Source organism: Taudactylus pleione, unplaced genomic scaffold (assembly GCF_031769625.1).
Source record: "Taudactylus pleione unplaced genomic scaffold, aTauple2 ptg000102l, whole genome shotgun sequence".
In the NCBI taxonomy this organism is placed as follows: Eukaryota; Metazoa; Chordata; class Amphibia; order Anura; family Myobatrachidae; genus Taudactylus; species Taudactylus pleione.
The window spans coordinates 5,809,776-5,826,287 of NW_028284504.1; the positions used below are offsets into that span (position 1 = coordinate 5,809,776).

The 16,512-nt window shown below is 42.9% G+C and overlaps 1 protein-coding gene across 1 annotated transcript in view; it reads left to right on the plus strand.

Moving 5' to 3' along the window:
* The window catches only part of MARCHF10 (membrane associated ring-CH-type finger 10), a 72,801-nt gene that overhangs the window by 48,291 nt on the left and 7,998 nt on the right, over positions 1 to 16,512 (plus strand). Inside the window, exons 6-9 of the mRNA XM_088470750.1 lie at positions 1,090 to 2,000; positions 5,573 to 5,741; positions 8,254 to 8,363; positions 9,074 to 9,178. Coding sequence (XP_088326876.1) covers positions 1,090 to 2,000; positions 5,573 to 5,741; positions 8,254 to 8,363; positions 9,074 to 9,178 — 1,295 coding nt within the window. The remainder of the gene's footprint in view (positions 1 to 1,089; positions 2,001 to 5,572; positions 5,742 to 8,253; positions 8,364 to 9,073; positions 9,179 to 16,512) is intronic.

A 16,512-nucleotide genomic window follows, 5' to 3' on the forward strand; every position in this document is an offset into this window, starting at 1 on the left:
GACCATGTGTCATCCTGTAAACCTGTTCTGCCTGGTTAATAAATCTAGGACCTGTTTAATTAATCTACCTCCATCACACCGCTGCTACCTATACCAATCATAGGGTGTGCCAGAAGGGAGATACACTTGTAAGTTTTTAGGCTCACTTCTCCTGCACTCTATTCATTTATCTCCATGTAAAGAATTTCTATTTTCCTGTCTCTACAGTCAGCCCTCATCCTGGACAGGTAAAGCCTCGCTTACCTCTGGTTCTTGTCAGAATTAGTAATTATTAAGTCAAGAATAACTTTTTTGTAAATGGGCTTCCTCACCATATACTTTGCAAGGATCATAAGATGTGCCACTTCCACATGTGCACGGAGCAAACTCCCTGCATTCCACATTAGGCAGATTTATACCTCCCATAAATATATTTATTACCTTTACATTTATTGTTATTTTGGTGAGGCACTCTACTTTTGCTAATCCTCAATTTATTAAAATGCCAAACAACCACTTGCTACAGTAGCTATTATTCTAGGACATGGATGGCCAAACTGTCAGACACTAGTAGTCAAAAGATATCTATAGATACAGCAAACTGTAATGCCCCCAGATTTCTCCAAATGGCCCCCAAACCACCCACATGACCATCAGACCACCTAACATGTCATCAGACCTACCCACATACGTATTAGACCTCCAAACATACCCGTCAAGCCTCCTTCAAATGCGTATCAAACACCACGCACATGCCTCACAGCTCCTCCATATGCCGTCTCACACTTCCCACACATTCTGTTACAGCTGGAGCCTGCTCGGTTTGTGCTGCATGGCCTCCTTGCATTTTGCAAAGCGAAGAAAGCTGCTTCTGATCAGTCTTCTCTGCTTTGGTAAATCAGATTAGCAGCAGCCGGTTGGGGAGTAAAGTGGTCCCTGCCAGCACCTAGAGCTGAAAGCCACATTTATAATTTCAAAGAGCTGCCATGTGGCTCAGCCACCACTGTTCTAAGATTTCTAATTCATAAAAACTGGAATAATATAGTTAAATTACATTCTCATTCCATGAAATGATTTCTTATATGTATATTTTCTACATTTTCTCTCCAGTTGAACAACAGAGACAAATATTACAGGAAAATGAGACAACACATAAATATCACAATGGCATGAGTTCAACCAAACACATTTGTTCAGAAAAGTACACCAGATTCAACACCCTCCATGGTCGAATTCTGAACGCAGTATCAGCTACAACACATGAGTTAAGAAAACAAACTCAGTGCATCTCAAGACCAGCAAGTTCTAGAATATCTCCTTTACAAATAGGTGAAGATGTGTTCAATGGACAACCAGTGAGAAACATCATAGATGCTACAGAAAGTGATGAAGGAGTGAATACTTTGAATGCCATTTATGAAGTGTCTGTTTCTGATAATGCAGGACAGTTGCCACTGATTATGAGAACCCCATCTTACAATATACCAGATAATCAACCTCACACTAGGGAAACCAACTATACAGATTCATTTGAAGAGAATGAGGAACATCCAAGCATTCACAGGCAGGACCACGAAGTCAACACAGAAACTTTGGGTTCTACATTAAATGGGCTGGACACTACTACAAGAAACAACTTTTCTATTGGAAGATCTAATCCAGCACCAAACCTAGCATCTTCTACACTACCCCAAATCCATGGCATCAATGAAGATAACACTAATGTGCAGAGCCAAGAATATCATACAGTTCCCCAAACAAATTCTATAGCTTCAGTTGGCAGAGAGACGGACATACCTAGTATTGAGCCCTCTCTGCCATACTTCGCTCCTCTGCAGCTCAGCCTGTCTTCCACAGCACCCAATATTACAATTTTGCGTGATAACTTAGATCTAATCTTCCACACCCTCTCCATGCAAAGGCAGTCTGCCAGAAGAAATATGGAAAATGTTGTATCAACAGCACAGAACAAAGAAGTTGCAAAACAAACAGATCCAGAAAAGCTAAAGAAGCTGCGGGAAAGGGAAGTATTAACTGTGTTGTATCACCATATGAAGCTATGGATAACCCACTTTACCCCAAAGGGATATTCTGTTAGGCGCGAACTACAGTAAAATCACTTTTGTGGTAATATTTCCCCAACATTACGTGAACGTTTTGCCGTAACCATGTGAATTTAGTTGTTTGAATCACTCTGCACTAATTACATGTCCTGTGTTTGGTGATACGCAATTTAGGATCAGAGAAAATAACGCACAAGAATAGCGCACCCATCTATAACAAGTTCCCATAATATAGCATGTCAAGTAGTCTTTTTAGATTTTTTTTATTATAGTATTATGGGTAATAATTTGTATTATTAGGAGAAAGCACCTTCGAAGTTAAATAAAATCATATAATCCACTAAATAATCAGTGGAAGGAATGAAGTAAAAAGTGTATGTTTATCTTACTCTTATTTCTCCAGTCATAAGACCATCTTGGCTCAAAAGATATTTCAGAAATTATATATAAAAAAAGAAAGATATATATATATATATATATATATATATATATACACAACATAGTGAGCAGTTTTACCATACATCCGGTTATACTGCAATGTATTATCAACTTTTACATTTTCTTAGGAATATTTTAGTCCAATCAAACAGTACTCTAGATAATAGAGTTAAAATTATTTTTATTTTAACATTCAAACAATAATGACTAGTAGGCAGCATACGAACATGATAAATAATAATTAGCTCTTATTTGTCAATAGAGGGGTCCAGGCCCATTAGCAAAGCACTGACGCATTTCGTCTATGTTTTAGACTTCATCAAGGGGATAGCCATATTAATCGGGTAACTATATTTATAACCTACTAACAAACATGAAGGCATTCACGTGAGGTTCTTAATGGCGTCACTTCCAGTGACATAATTTCGAGTATTAATATATTATATATTAAAAATATTGCAATTCTAAAACAACTACTTCAATCCTCTGCTCTGCGCATTTATACATATGACCTTTTGTATCTATCAAAGCTCTCTCCAACTCAGGAGTGTCCCATTTTCATCCGTACGACGCTCCTGGAATGTAGACATCACGTTCTCACATTTCTGTGTATGGCGTAATTTTCTTTCCTCGATTGGTACTGGGTTTCTCCATATCTGGAAAGCACGCTTGCCATCATGACATATTAACTCTTATTATATCTGATCATATCAAATATTAACTCTAGCACCAAACCAATCAACAATTATCTTATTCTGGCCTTCAAGAGATAAGTGTTCTGTTCCTTTTATTCACGTCCTGTGTGTAATGGAAGTATCTACTATCCAAGTACTGGATGGCCTACTATCCAAGTACTGTTGTAATGGTCTGTAATTTAACTTAAAGTGTCAGCAGCCAATGTACAGCCATGGCCAAAAGTTTTGAGAATGATACGAGTATTGGTTTTCACAAAGTGTGCCGCTGCAGTGTTTTTAGACCTTTTTGTCAGATGTTACTATGGTATACTGAAGTAAAATTACAAGCATTTCATAAGTGTCAAAGGCTTTTATTGACAATTACATTAAGTTTATGCAAAGAGTCAATATTTGCAATATTGACCCTTCTTTTTCAAGACCTCTGCAATTCGCCCTGGTATGCTGTCAATCAAATTCTGGGCCACATACTGACTGATGGCCGCCCATTCTTGCCTAATCAATGCTTGGAGTTTGTCAGAATTTGTGGGTTTTTGCTTGTCCACCTGCCACTTGAGGATTGACCATGCAAGGTGGTCCAGTTGGAACCTGGCCAGGTTTTAGGGGGGTTATGGTCCTGGTTGGACCTCCAGTTGGTGCACACTGGGCAGAACTTTGACCCGGGGAGCCTGTTCTGGACCTTCCACTGGATGGATTTAGTCTGGGATGACTAATCAAGTGTTTGGGGTCCCAGTCAGACCTCATGGTGGAGTGCGCCGGGCAGAACTTTCCTCATGGGTGTTGGAAGCTGCTAATTATTTTTGTAAATGTTGACAGTTACATCCAACTCATTGATAACTTAATAACTTGAAGACTTAAACCTGGGCAATGCCGAGTACTTCAGCTAGTATTATATATTTAATAATTATAAATTCACCAAACTGCACCCGTCTGTGCCATATATACAGCTCACTCTGCCAGCCTATGCCACATATACACATCTCACTCTGGGGTAGATGTACTAAGCCTTGGAGAGTCACAACACAGTCTTTAAATTGACAGGAGCTGATTGGTTGGTACTTTCTCCCTCTCCAAGGTTTAATATATCTCCCCTTGTGTATCATTGTTACATACTAAGTAGAATTGAGATGGGTCAAACCATTATCATTATGTGCTTTATTTTGTCTCAAACACATTGTTTAATTTAAAATTTTTATGTGCTTAATTGATGATATGTAATACATACTCCGAACCTTTCCCGATAAAAACAGATAATGTATAAAACTTTTCACCATCTTCTGAGGTACACACTATATTTAGAGAATTTAGCACCTTTTTAACAGTGATATGGAGTGATAATTTTTTATTGTTAAAAAATATGGTTGTTATCGCATTGTGATTGTCAAATGCTGGGTTTTCACCCATTCCAAGCCTCCCCAAATTCTGACTGTAGTGCACAGGTGTGCATTTAATACAAGCCACAGCAATGGGCCCCATCAATCTGCAATGGATTGCCGCGATCCCGCGATGTTGCAACCCGGCATTGCGGGATCGCAGAAATCCAACATGTTGGATTTTGCCGTTTTGACAATCGCGTTCAAAAAGTGATCGTCAAATTGCCGACATTTAACATGGCAAATGTCTGCGATCCGGCGACGGATCGCAGAACATCGATGGTGGGCGATTGGAAGTTTCCGATGGGTGATCGGAAATTTCCGATCGCATCCCTGCATTGCGATGATCCGTCGCAGATGTATGGCCACCTTAATTGTTGGATAGGGTAGGTCACCATATTTAATTAGAGATGAGTGGTTAGGTTCAGATTCTGTAAATTTGGATCTGAAAACGTCATCTTATTGGCTATACAGCTCACATTTGTTTTGGATAGTCAATAGGATAGATCTGAACTTGCGATAAGTTGGTAAAAAGAACCAAATCCGAACAGAATATCTCCATTTTTAATGATTCTGTACACCTTCAATTACTTCTCTTAAATACTCACAGGCAGCTCTTACTCAATTAGGTATACTCAATTAGGGACAGCTCCAGTACGTGGTAGCTTTCCAAGATCAAGCTCCAATACAGTTCTGTTTCAGGACAGGTATTTATGTATAATCATCACCAAATAAATGTCTTGCCAGAAACCTCAACTACTGTAACAAAAACTAACCTCAAACTAACAAGGTTAAAAACTACTATGGGTAATATCCAAAAAACAAGAACTATTGCGGGTGGATCAGATCTGTGGTAAGCATTTTAAAAGAACCCCAGCATGCATTGCTGCATCTTAGGTATATGCAAAAACAAATTATTGAAGTTGTCATTTTTTTCATTGCAGGGTACTTAGAGTCTGCATTCTTATACCAGCCAGCACTTCAGAACTGTTTACGACAAATAACTTGTTTTTTTTTTCACACTTCCAGTTTATTAAAGGAAGATTCAGAAGAGGAAGGAGATCTGTGCAGGATCTGTCTCATGGGAGGGGAAACCACAGAAAACCATCTAATAGCACCTTGTCAGTGCGCAGGGAGCTTGGAATATGTTCACGCAGAGTGTATGAAGAAATGGCTAATTGCTAAAATTAATTCAGGTGAGAGGTCCACAACAATTATATTTAAAGGGCATCAAACATCTACAATATATTATAATAATAAATGTAAGTGAGCTTTCTAATTAGCTTTATCCAAAAAATACTCTCAAAAACTCTTTTTCTGTTTACTGTTGTGCAGTAAAACCGGACTCATCAAAAACGGGATGTAGTTATTGCGGCCGCTGGTCTCAATACAGACATCGGAATCACGACAAGGGATTTAAGATAGGCGTTGAAATACCGACGCCTATCTTAATCCCGACGCCAGAACACCGAAGGACGCCATCCTGAATGAGGCAAGTCCGGGGTGCCCTTAGCGGGGGATGGTTATGTTTAGGGAGTGTAGTGGGGTTAGGTTTTGTGGGGGGGGATATTAGGGTTAGGCACCCCTGGGGGGGGGAAGGTTAGGGTTAGGCACCCCCCCGGGAGGGTTAGGTTTAGGGTGTGGTAAGGGGGGTTTAGGGTTAGGCACTAAGGGGGAGTTTAGGGTTAGGCACCACTAAAGGAGGGTTAGGGGCGGGAGAGGTGTAGGGATAGGGTACTTACCTGCCCTGCAGGGCCGGTTCTCCCATTACGGATGGTACGCAGCTGCATAGGGCGCCACATAGTGGATGGCGCCTCAGCTGCATACCTTGCGGGCCGCGGGCAGACTGTGTCTCTGACACAGCTGCACCGCGTCGCATGTGTAGCGCTGACCGGACAGAGTTCGGTCAGCACTACACAGCACAAACACACAGCCGCCGGCGCCGGCAGCTGTGTGTTTGCTTTAGCAGCTGATGAGAGCCAGACAGACTCTCATTGGCTGCTGCTCCCACTGCCAGAGCCGGACATCTTCCGGCTCCCGCAGTGTGTAATGGGAGAGATGTCATGACGTCTCTCCCATAATGCAAAGCGGCCCTGCCCGGGAGGACGGACGGCGGAGCTGATAGCGGCAGCGGGACCAGGAGCGGGTTTTCAAGTAAGTGTTTTTTTTTCTTTTTATTACGTCTCTACTACTGGGGGCACTACAAGGGGGGATTACTACTGGCCGGCTGCAACAGGCAGCCGGCCAATCCCAATCCAGCTATTATTTTTTATTTTATTAATAAATTATTTGTTTTAACCCCTATTTGCTGTCTCCCCCCCCTCCCCAATGGGGAAGAGATAGAACCCCTTCCGTTAATGTACTGCCCTGGTGGTCCAGCGGGAATGCGGGTGCCTCGCTGTGGCAGACCTGTCGGCGGTCTCCAGTGCTGGCGGGTGTCCCCGGTGTCTGGCTGGGGTCCTCTGTGTCGCGATCTACAGTGACACAGCCACCGGCGCGGGGGCTGGTGAGCGGCAGCGCTGAGCGTCCTTTAGGATGCTCTGCGCTGCCAACTGAAACCTGACTTTTTGTGGATTTCAGCTATCCACCTCAGGTGGGTGCGAGTAAGGAATCTGGGTGCCCATGACATTCACGTTTGATCAGAGGAGTAATTGAATTGCTGCATCGGGCGCCCATTACTAACAGTCACGTGCAAAAACAATTCAATTCCCCCCTTAGGGTCTGATTCAGTTACCTGAGAGCCTCCATAGTTGTGTTTCTGCGCACATTACCAGCAATTACTATAATGAAAAACTTGCTTATTTTACGAAGATCATCACTTAATAATCATCCTGGAAATATCATGTAATGCATAATACTAATACAAGGACCTCTCGGCTAATTGATTTTGCCCCCTTCATGGCACCAGTCTCCTAAACACAGATTCATTTACCATGCATAACAGCCGCTTTGCAGTGCAAAGACAACATTGGAACTTAGGGCCTGATTCAGAGGTATAAGCTAACCCAATGGTTAGCGTACTGTACATCTCCGATATTTGTGGGTCTGCGCAGGCCCTATTCTGTGGTCCTGCAAGCTCGTTCGCAGACCCCTTAGCTGCAGCATGATTGACATGCTGCGGTGTTTGGGGGGCAGAGCAGGGGCGGCGATCAGAACCGTTCTCCAAAATGGGACCGTGTTGCCCCCATTTTGGAGGAGTGCCGAGCCCAGGGTCTGCGTCGGTGGATGCAAACTTCCTGGACCTGGCTGTCCATGTCCGTTGGCCAGCCTGAGTGGGTCTCCGCTCACGCAGCCTGGCCGGCTGCATTTACAATTTGCTGGACGGTATTGCACAGCTGTTTCCTTGTGGCTGTGCAATACCACCCATCTCTGAATCAGGCCCTTAATGCACTAGAAATACAGGGAGGCATTATAGTAGTGAGGTAACGGCTGGAGAGGGCACATTATCAGGAGTCCTGCTATGCCCAGACATTCCTGTGATGGGCACTTCTAGAATGACTTTCTCAGTTTCTATTACTTTTCACTAGTAATACTCATATCTATATTTCCTATCTGTATTAGGGTCATTGAACCCCTATTGCTGCCTAGCACAGCATACCGTTGGTTTGAGTTCAAGCTGCCGTGAAATTATGGATGTCGCTCCAGTTTCAGTTGAATGATCAGTCAACAATAGGAAATGTCTCAATCCATAATCCATTTACATTCCAGGAGCAGAGCTGAGCGTATTGAGAACATGTGAGATGTGTAAACAGAAGGTGGAGTGTGATATTGAAGGATTCAATCTGGACGAGCAATATAGAAAACATCAGGAGACTAAGGTGATACTGGCCAGCTGGGACCACTGTAGCTATCGGGAGGTTTTCAGGCCCATAGGAAATATTAGTATATTAACGAGCTAGTGGAAATCAGCCTCTTAATAATAGTGGAAAACTGGACCAGGTAATAAATCCAACCCCCCAAGAAAGGTGGGAGAACTACTGTGTTTATAACCCATCATACACTATGTTGCTAAATTTGCCACAGATCAGGCTATTATGTGATTAGTCTAAACAACTTCACGTGCCTGTCTTTGGACTAGAACAAAGTTATTTTTATATAACTAAATGACAAGTTTGCACCAAATAGTAATGTATAAAATCATATAAAATACAATAATTTTAATTTAAATACTAATTTAAATACTACATATTGCTTCATATTATCATTAGTAGTATTGGGAGTTGCTATATAGCTTGTTCTGAGGAGATAGTGTAAGTATTTTACTCAGTGAAGACAAATATAAATGGTAGAAAAATCATTGTTTTTTTGTTTTTTTATGAACATGGTGAAAATATCTCAAATAATGAAACATGAATTTACTAATCAAGTATTAGGTTTCATTAGTCTATATTGCACTTTATTGGACAAAGAAAACTAAACATCTGATTGGTTGCTGTAGGTTACAACTATTAATGTTATTAACACCAATGTTATAAAGTTTATACATGAATCAATGGGCTTATAACAAACTGTTTCTCCGTGTATCCAGGCCACACTAAATCCCAGTCTCTACCTGGTGTTACTGCTTCATTTATATCAGCAGAGGTACGAGGAACTGTTGCGATTGTCAAACACTCGAGACCGGGTATCTGAGGTAGGTGAAAATATGTGGTTGTATGCAAAAACAGACTTAATAACTTGAAAGCACTACGCATCCTAGAATAGTAGAATGTATAAATCTACTGATAGAGAGAATATGTCTGACACGTCACAGTACGTCACTACCTGAAGTTATGAATGTTGTTGTTGTCCCACTATGGCAGTACAGCATTAGTTCGGAGGAGTGTCAGGTGCTCAACTGCATTGCGAGTCTCTGTTACACGTGCTTCTTCTGGAAAACTATTACCAGAACAATGAGCGCCACTTTAACACCAGGGACAATGACAGAGTAGAACGCTTCATTTTTGTGAATGTTCTTTGTATGTTTTGCACACCGCATGCTGAGCCTACACAGGTACAGGAGATTCCGAGTCTTAAATAAAATTGTGACATTTCCATTTGTGGGTGAAGTACAGTAGTGTAAATGGGTTCTAACCAGGCTGTCACGACCAGGTACTAGAGACACCTCTGTTGAGGCCAAGAACCGGGGGCTTAGGGTGGTAGAGTAGTAACTGACGGGGGTGACAGTGGATATGTCTTCCTATTGTGACCAAACCCAGGTTTGGCTAGACCTGCCCAGAGGTGCGGAATCTAACCCACTTGGTGGTCTTCACCAGTGACCCCTCCTATTGGGATTTGGGTTTTGCCACACCAAGTGAGCAGGTCGCGGCCCTTTGGAAAGGTGCTTGGGAGTGGAAGAAGAGAGAAATATAATAACACTAGGGGGTAAATTTATTAAAATGAGTTTTTAGAAGTGAGTTTTAGAAGAGATGTTGCCCATAGAAACCAAGCTATTATCTTCTAGAAGGTGCTAGTTAAATGTTAAGTAGAATCTGATTGGTTGCTATGGGAACATTTCCTTTAAAACTCACTTCTAAAAACTCTCACTGTAGTAAATTTACCCACAGAAATTTACTGAAAGCTGTGGTAACACTGGAGTTTACTAGCAATGGGACAAACTGGGGACTTAGTAGAAATGGGATGGCACTGGGAAACTCCAAAAATGGTTGTGGTACTGGAAATGCTGGAAATAAACCAGATGCAAGCTTGCTCTGGAAGACACGGAAGATCCTGAGACTGACTTGCTGTAAGGAACATAGGGAATGCAGACACAGGGATGCACTGTGAATTGATAGAGATCCAATCGCAGGCTTGCTTTGTAATTGTAACTATGTGAGAGGTGAACATCTAACTCAGGAAAATCAGCATGAGAAGGGAAACTTAAGGCCTGATTCAGAGCCGAACGCTCTGACCAGAGCGCTCGCTCTGAATCAGGGCCCTCCTCCATGACAGCACGTCCCCTTTGTAGCGAAACCCATAGCGTCGGCTTGCCCGTCGCTATCCGGGTCTCGTGCATGCGCACAACGGATCCCGGTCCGTTGTGCGCATGTGCACTGGCCCAACATCGACCCACTTGCGAGCGCTCGCGAGCGGGTCTGAATCAGGCCCAGAATCGGGTCACAAGTAAGCCGAAGGTCAGTAACGAGCAGTAACAATCACTGGTGATAACGCTGGAGTAAGGTTTGGGAGCCTATACTCTGGCACTGAATAGTACTCAAAACTATCCTTTAATAGGGAGAGACTTCCATTTAGGTGCCAGTGTGACATCACACTTGGTGCACCTGGCCCTTGAAATTACATTCAAAGTGACACACGCTCCCCTATAAGACCTAAGGCTGCCCGATCACAGAAGCCGGCAAGGGGGACCAAAGGTAGTAGCCGCAGGGACTCCCTGTCTGTTGCCCTACCACCGGGCACAAAAAGATCACTGCGGCAGGCACTGACTGCCCCTCACCCATCACGGAAACACAAACCCAGGAAAAAGCCAGCGCTGCCGGACCCGGTTTGAGGGATCGTGAACCCGGCGCGCTGTGACACAATCATTATTCTTGTAATGCAGGAGATATCACTAATCTCTCCTGGTTACATTTCACCCAATATAGTGGCCATCATCCCCATCTTATTCAACAAGCTCAGAAAAAGTATTTTCTTTTGGAACTTGCCTGTGTAACTGTACGCCATCCTGAGATGGCATACAGGCCCTTGAATCTCTTCACAAGCTTGTGAAGAGATTCATGGCAACTTTTCAGATCCCTCCCTGCTGATTCAATGGCTCCTTCTCTGTTGCTCCCCCATCCCTCATCCTCTCCACAGCACCCAGCTGAAGCCCAAGGAGCTTCAATATAACAGCCACAAGAAGACTAGAATAAGATTACTGTGTAACTTTTATTTGAAATTAATTCATTTAATTACTGATGTCACCGTAAAAACAGCAGCTTTCCGGAAGTGATGTGAATTTAACAGATGGGTGATGAATGGCCTCGGTATTTAAAGGACACTCACTGTTTATCACATCGAGTTCCAAGCTAAAGTTACACAGGGGATACTTTTAGCACAATTAATGTGCACTTTTATCTTTATGAAATATGGCCTTAACAGCTAGGCCACTAATGCCAATTGAGGAGAACTAATGAAGTAATGATCTTTGGCATAACAGATGCCATCTAGTGAATTATGCCACGATGGACCACTTACCATTTTCAGTACTTCCTTGTACCATGATATTCTTGGCTATGCAATACTGTAAGAAGAACCACCAGAAATACTGTACTACTACTTTTTTTTTTTTTTTTTTTTACAAAATTGAGTCCTTGGTAGCAAAGTAGAGGAATAGGCAAGTTAATAATGTCACGTTACTGAAATGGTTTCTATTCGGAATACCCTTGGGTCCTTTGTTCTTTGTTCTCTTTGAATAATAGCAGGTTGCATTGTAGTTCAACTAAAATGCATTCCTGATCCTGTCAATATCTGGTTGAACTCAACCCACTTCTCAACTATCTGCAGCCTTTTTAATGTGGTAGTCTACTTTCCAATATTCTACCACTGGAATGAATACTGCCAAGACTGCGTGAATGATTAGTTCCATCTAGCACATAATCCCTTTGATTTCTTTTGTCACCATATACAATTTATTTATTAACAGTTTCTTATATAGCGCAGCATATTCCGTTGCGCTTTACAATTGTAAACATTAATAGAACAAAACTGGGTAATAACAGACAGATATATAGGTAGGAAGGCCCTGCTCGCAAGCTTACAATCTATAGGGAGTTAATCTCGTGTTTTACCAAAAATAATTTCTGCTGTATAGTATTGAATGGAAGACCTAGAAAGATCAACCATTGAGCACAAACTAGGTGGGATTTTGGTACTTAATGGGCCACCCTTGAGAGTCTAATGTCTGGGCTGATATCTGCATATGGAGTAGGGAGAAAGAGCATGCCTTTATTAAGGAGTTATCCATGTAATGATGGCTATCACACCTCTGTCTTTCAAGAGAGCCACCATTGCTGCCATGAGTTTCGTTAAAAAAAAAAAACCTACAGTAGGTTCTGTCACTAGGTTGGGTTGGGGGTGGACTGCAACACCCTAATTTTAAACACAATAAGAAGTTCTATTACTAGGTTGAAAAGAAGTGCCTGAAACGGAAAATGTTGAGGCTGGACTGCATATCAGAAGGCACTGGAGATCCTACCAGATTTAATCCTGTAGATATGTCATCATGATGTCCACTGACACTTGGAACTAATTTTTCTCCCTGCAATATATATATCTGATTTCAGGAAATCCATTTTGAACCTGTAGAACCAAAGATTCTATCAAAGAATAACAATTCTAGTATTTCAGATTAAAATTCAGATGGAAGTTCCAATTGGTTTGAATAGAGTTTCAGCTTTTTTTTTGCCTTTTTAGGATTGGAATAACCACACCAGTAGAGATTAAAGAGTGAATGGCTTCTAACAGTTCCAGTGTTTGCACATTGTCTTCTGAGAGGGGGCTTCATAGGACAAAAATGTAGCCATGATTCTCTTCACCCAAGTATTCAAAATGGAAGAGAACCACTCATCACACCAAATGAGTTCCCATGTGAGCTCTGATAACAGGAAAACAATTGTGGCTGGTCTTTTACTGGCCAAGCATTTCTTCCTTTTTTACAGACTTTCATGGGGAACAGAATATTGCCCCCATGATTAAGGCCCTCCTAGTGTTTCCAAAGGTCAAAAGGAATAAAACCTAGGAACCTGTGACCTGTCTGATTATTTTATGAAGCTCAGGACCAAAGAGAACATTACCTGAAATGGAAGGGACTTCAGAGTTATTTTGGATTCTGGGTCTGTCCTGCTCCTACAATGAAGGTATGGATGGAAAAAGGCTAGCATCCAATGGTACATCACTGAGAAATGCTGATGCTTTCTAGAAATAGTCAACCAAGGGCATACATTCAGGTTTTGTTTTTGGAGTGTAGGTCTCCAGAAAGTTGTTTTGACCACCTAGCAATCACATTGTTAACCCAGATGGAAAACAGAATGGGTCAAGGGAGGTTCCAAGAGTCACAAAGTTGGAACTTTAAAATAACTTAGCATTTTCTATCCAAGCTATCCTTTAGCTTGCCAGCCTTAAGATTGGAATGGTTGTGGTCTTACACAACCATGCTATAGGGACATCCACTTTTTGTTAGACAGAGATTCACTTTTTTATTATGCTTTCCTGGAATGGGATAAAATAATAATCTGTACAACATTAAATCTTTTATCTGGTTTGGGCCATTCTTTGTAAAGAAACTCAAAGTTGAGGATATGGTGGGGAAAAAAAACAACATATTCCATTCTTTTTTTCTTTAGAAATGAAGGAATTTAAGGAGAGACACTCCTCTGTATACTAAAGATTATGGGTGTGACACCCAGCTCTTACTAATCTGTGTCATGTTTATTAGGGGATTCCTCACCATATAAAGATTCTTCTAAACTAGAGTCCTCTTGGGCGTGCCTAAGGCGGACATGGAGTAACACGCATGGTGGCATGCTCGCCGTCAAATCTATCCTGTCTCCTCATCCCGAGTGCTGCCCCACAGTGATCACTGCTGTGAGCCATTGTGGGAAGGTGCGGGGACTGCGGAGGTGTCCTTAGACACCTGTGCGGGGACTGCGGAGGTGTCCGGTTTTAGACGTCAGGGAGTCTCTTGTGCAGCCAAAATCTCTGAGCGGCCTGTACATTCTACATACCACATGTGACACCAAGCAGTCCCAGTGCTGGCAATCTGCAATGCCGTGGCCATCAGTGGTGGGGGATTCACCTGCAGCACTACACTTGCCTCCTTCCAGACCTCTGATCTCTCCGGGGATCTCTCTTTCTCCGGGACTGCTGGAATGATTTGTTACTAAGCTCATCAGCATCCTACTGACATAAGGTTCTCTGGCAGCCGCAGCCACAGCTTCTGATTATATTAACCTCTACACTGCTGAGTTCTATTTCTCTCCTGCCTTCCTCATTTGTATTTGGAATCTGCAAGAGGCTGTGTACCCGTGCTTTCTGATGTTCATATCATGCATTATGGGTACAACATCCCACGCTGCAGCCGCTAGAGTATTGTGCCTCTATTTTTGCTCCTCTGCCGCCTCCCTGGGTCCTCTTCAGTCTCCTTCACAAACACTACATGATGGGAGTCCACTGCCTTCACCTGCAGTCACTCTGCAATAGGTACTTGATGCAGTTTATGGCAGTGAGAGAAGGGTTATGGTGAAAATAAGAGCTGCAGTCGGATTTGCCCCTTCTGTGTCAAGATTTGCAAGTAGTCTGTGAACGTTCTGATGGAGCTATGGAGCTATGGCTCACCTTACCACCCAAGGGGTAAGACCAAGGGGTCTCTCTCCACTTATTCCGCAAATTGAGACTTTGGAGTCCCAGGTCTTCAACATGAAGCAAAACTTATTGGATGTGGAGGGGAACATGATATGCAGTAATAATGTAAATTGTGCAATTGTCTGACAAGGGTGACAGTTTCCACCCTGTGGAGTCTCTTATACATTGGTTATCCCACTTTGCAATTGCACGTGGTTACTGGGGGCCCACTAGGATCCTATTTCCTGGTATCCTCCCCTGCACGCTCCTTGCCGGACTGCTCCACTGTTAAGACTGTGATGTTGTTCGCATTATGGGCTTTCAGGACCGTCCTCTTCATGTTTACGTGTTTTCAGATTTCATTATGAAGGTCCAGACAACTAGTGCTCAATTCCTCCTTGTTCAACGATTCCTTCAGGACCTCAATTCACCCTTTGCCCGCATCCTAACGAAGAGTTGCAGCCGACCGTGAGATCTGGCTGGAATATTTGGCTTTTAGGTGGACTCGCCCTCCTGACTGAATCTGGTCTTGTTTGCTGTTCTCCTGCTACTGTTATATATTGCTTTTTCTACATTATACAGTATGTTTATGGAATGTGCATTTTAGTTTGTTTAAACGAAATCTCCTGATTTCTGCACAGAAAATTTCTGCACAGAAAAGCTCTGCACAGCTCTTTATATTTCTGGACAGGCCGATGCAATTAATGTTATTGTAATTGCCTTTATGTAGAGGGGTTAGGCTCCTGCAGATCTCCTTGCCTTTGTGCCATATGTTTGACTGTTCCCACCAGCTTCTCATTGTTTTCCAAGGTAGTGGGCTCCACTTTATTAAGTATGTTTTTTATTGGAATACTGTTTGGCTGAAGGGTCCATTATCCTACAGTGTAGTGTTCCCGCTAGGCTGTTTTAGCGGGGCGCGGCGCCCTGCCCTCCTTCTGGAGGGCAAAAAGCACCTTGCCCTCCAGAAGGAGGGCAAAGAGCGCCCTACCCTTACAGCCTGTGGGTGCCGTCTTCACCCGCGGGACGCAGTGTCCCGCGTGTGGAGAAATGTGCGGTGACCCGGTCACCGCCGGAGAATAGACGCTGGGCGCATGCGCCCGGCATCTATTCTCCTTGTCTGCAGCGCTTGGGGGCTGCCCGGCGCGTCCGTAAGTGCCGGGCACACCCCCAAGTATGACGAAAAGGGGATGCGTCTTATAGACACGCCCCCTTTTCATGACTACGCCTCCTTTTCCGGCGCGCGCACAAGGTTGCCCTCTCTAGCTCCAGCGCACTGCCTGCTCTGCCTGCCGCCGGAGCTAGAGTGAACACTACAGTATGTTACTCCAGTATACACTATCTTCACTAATATTTGACGTGTAGTTCTACAGGTAGTTTGTACCCTTTGTGTTTGTGTTCTTATGACAAATCACATCATCTGTGTTTTGCGATTCGGTGCTCCATCCTGCTGTTTTTTGTTATAATACGGTATATTTTTTTTAAATCGGGCTACTGTTTTGGTAGTAGGGTTCCTTATCTTATTGCACTTCAGGTGTACGCTCCTGTCTGCACTATTCTCCTTACTACTAGACCTGTAGTTGTGCGGGTCGTTTGCTCTTGTGTGTATGTGTTTTTGTCTTCTGTTTTATTTTTTTGTCTTGGTGTTTGTTT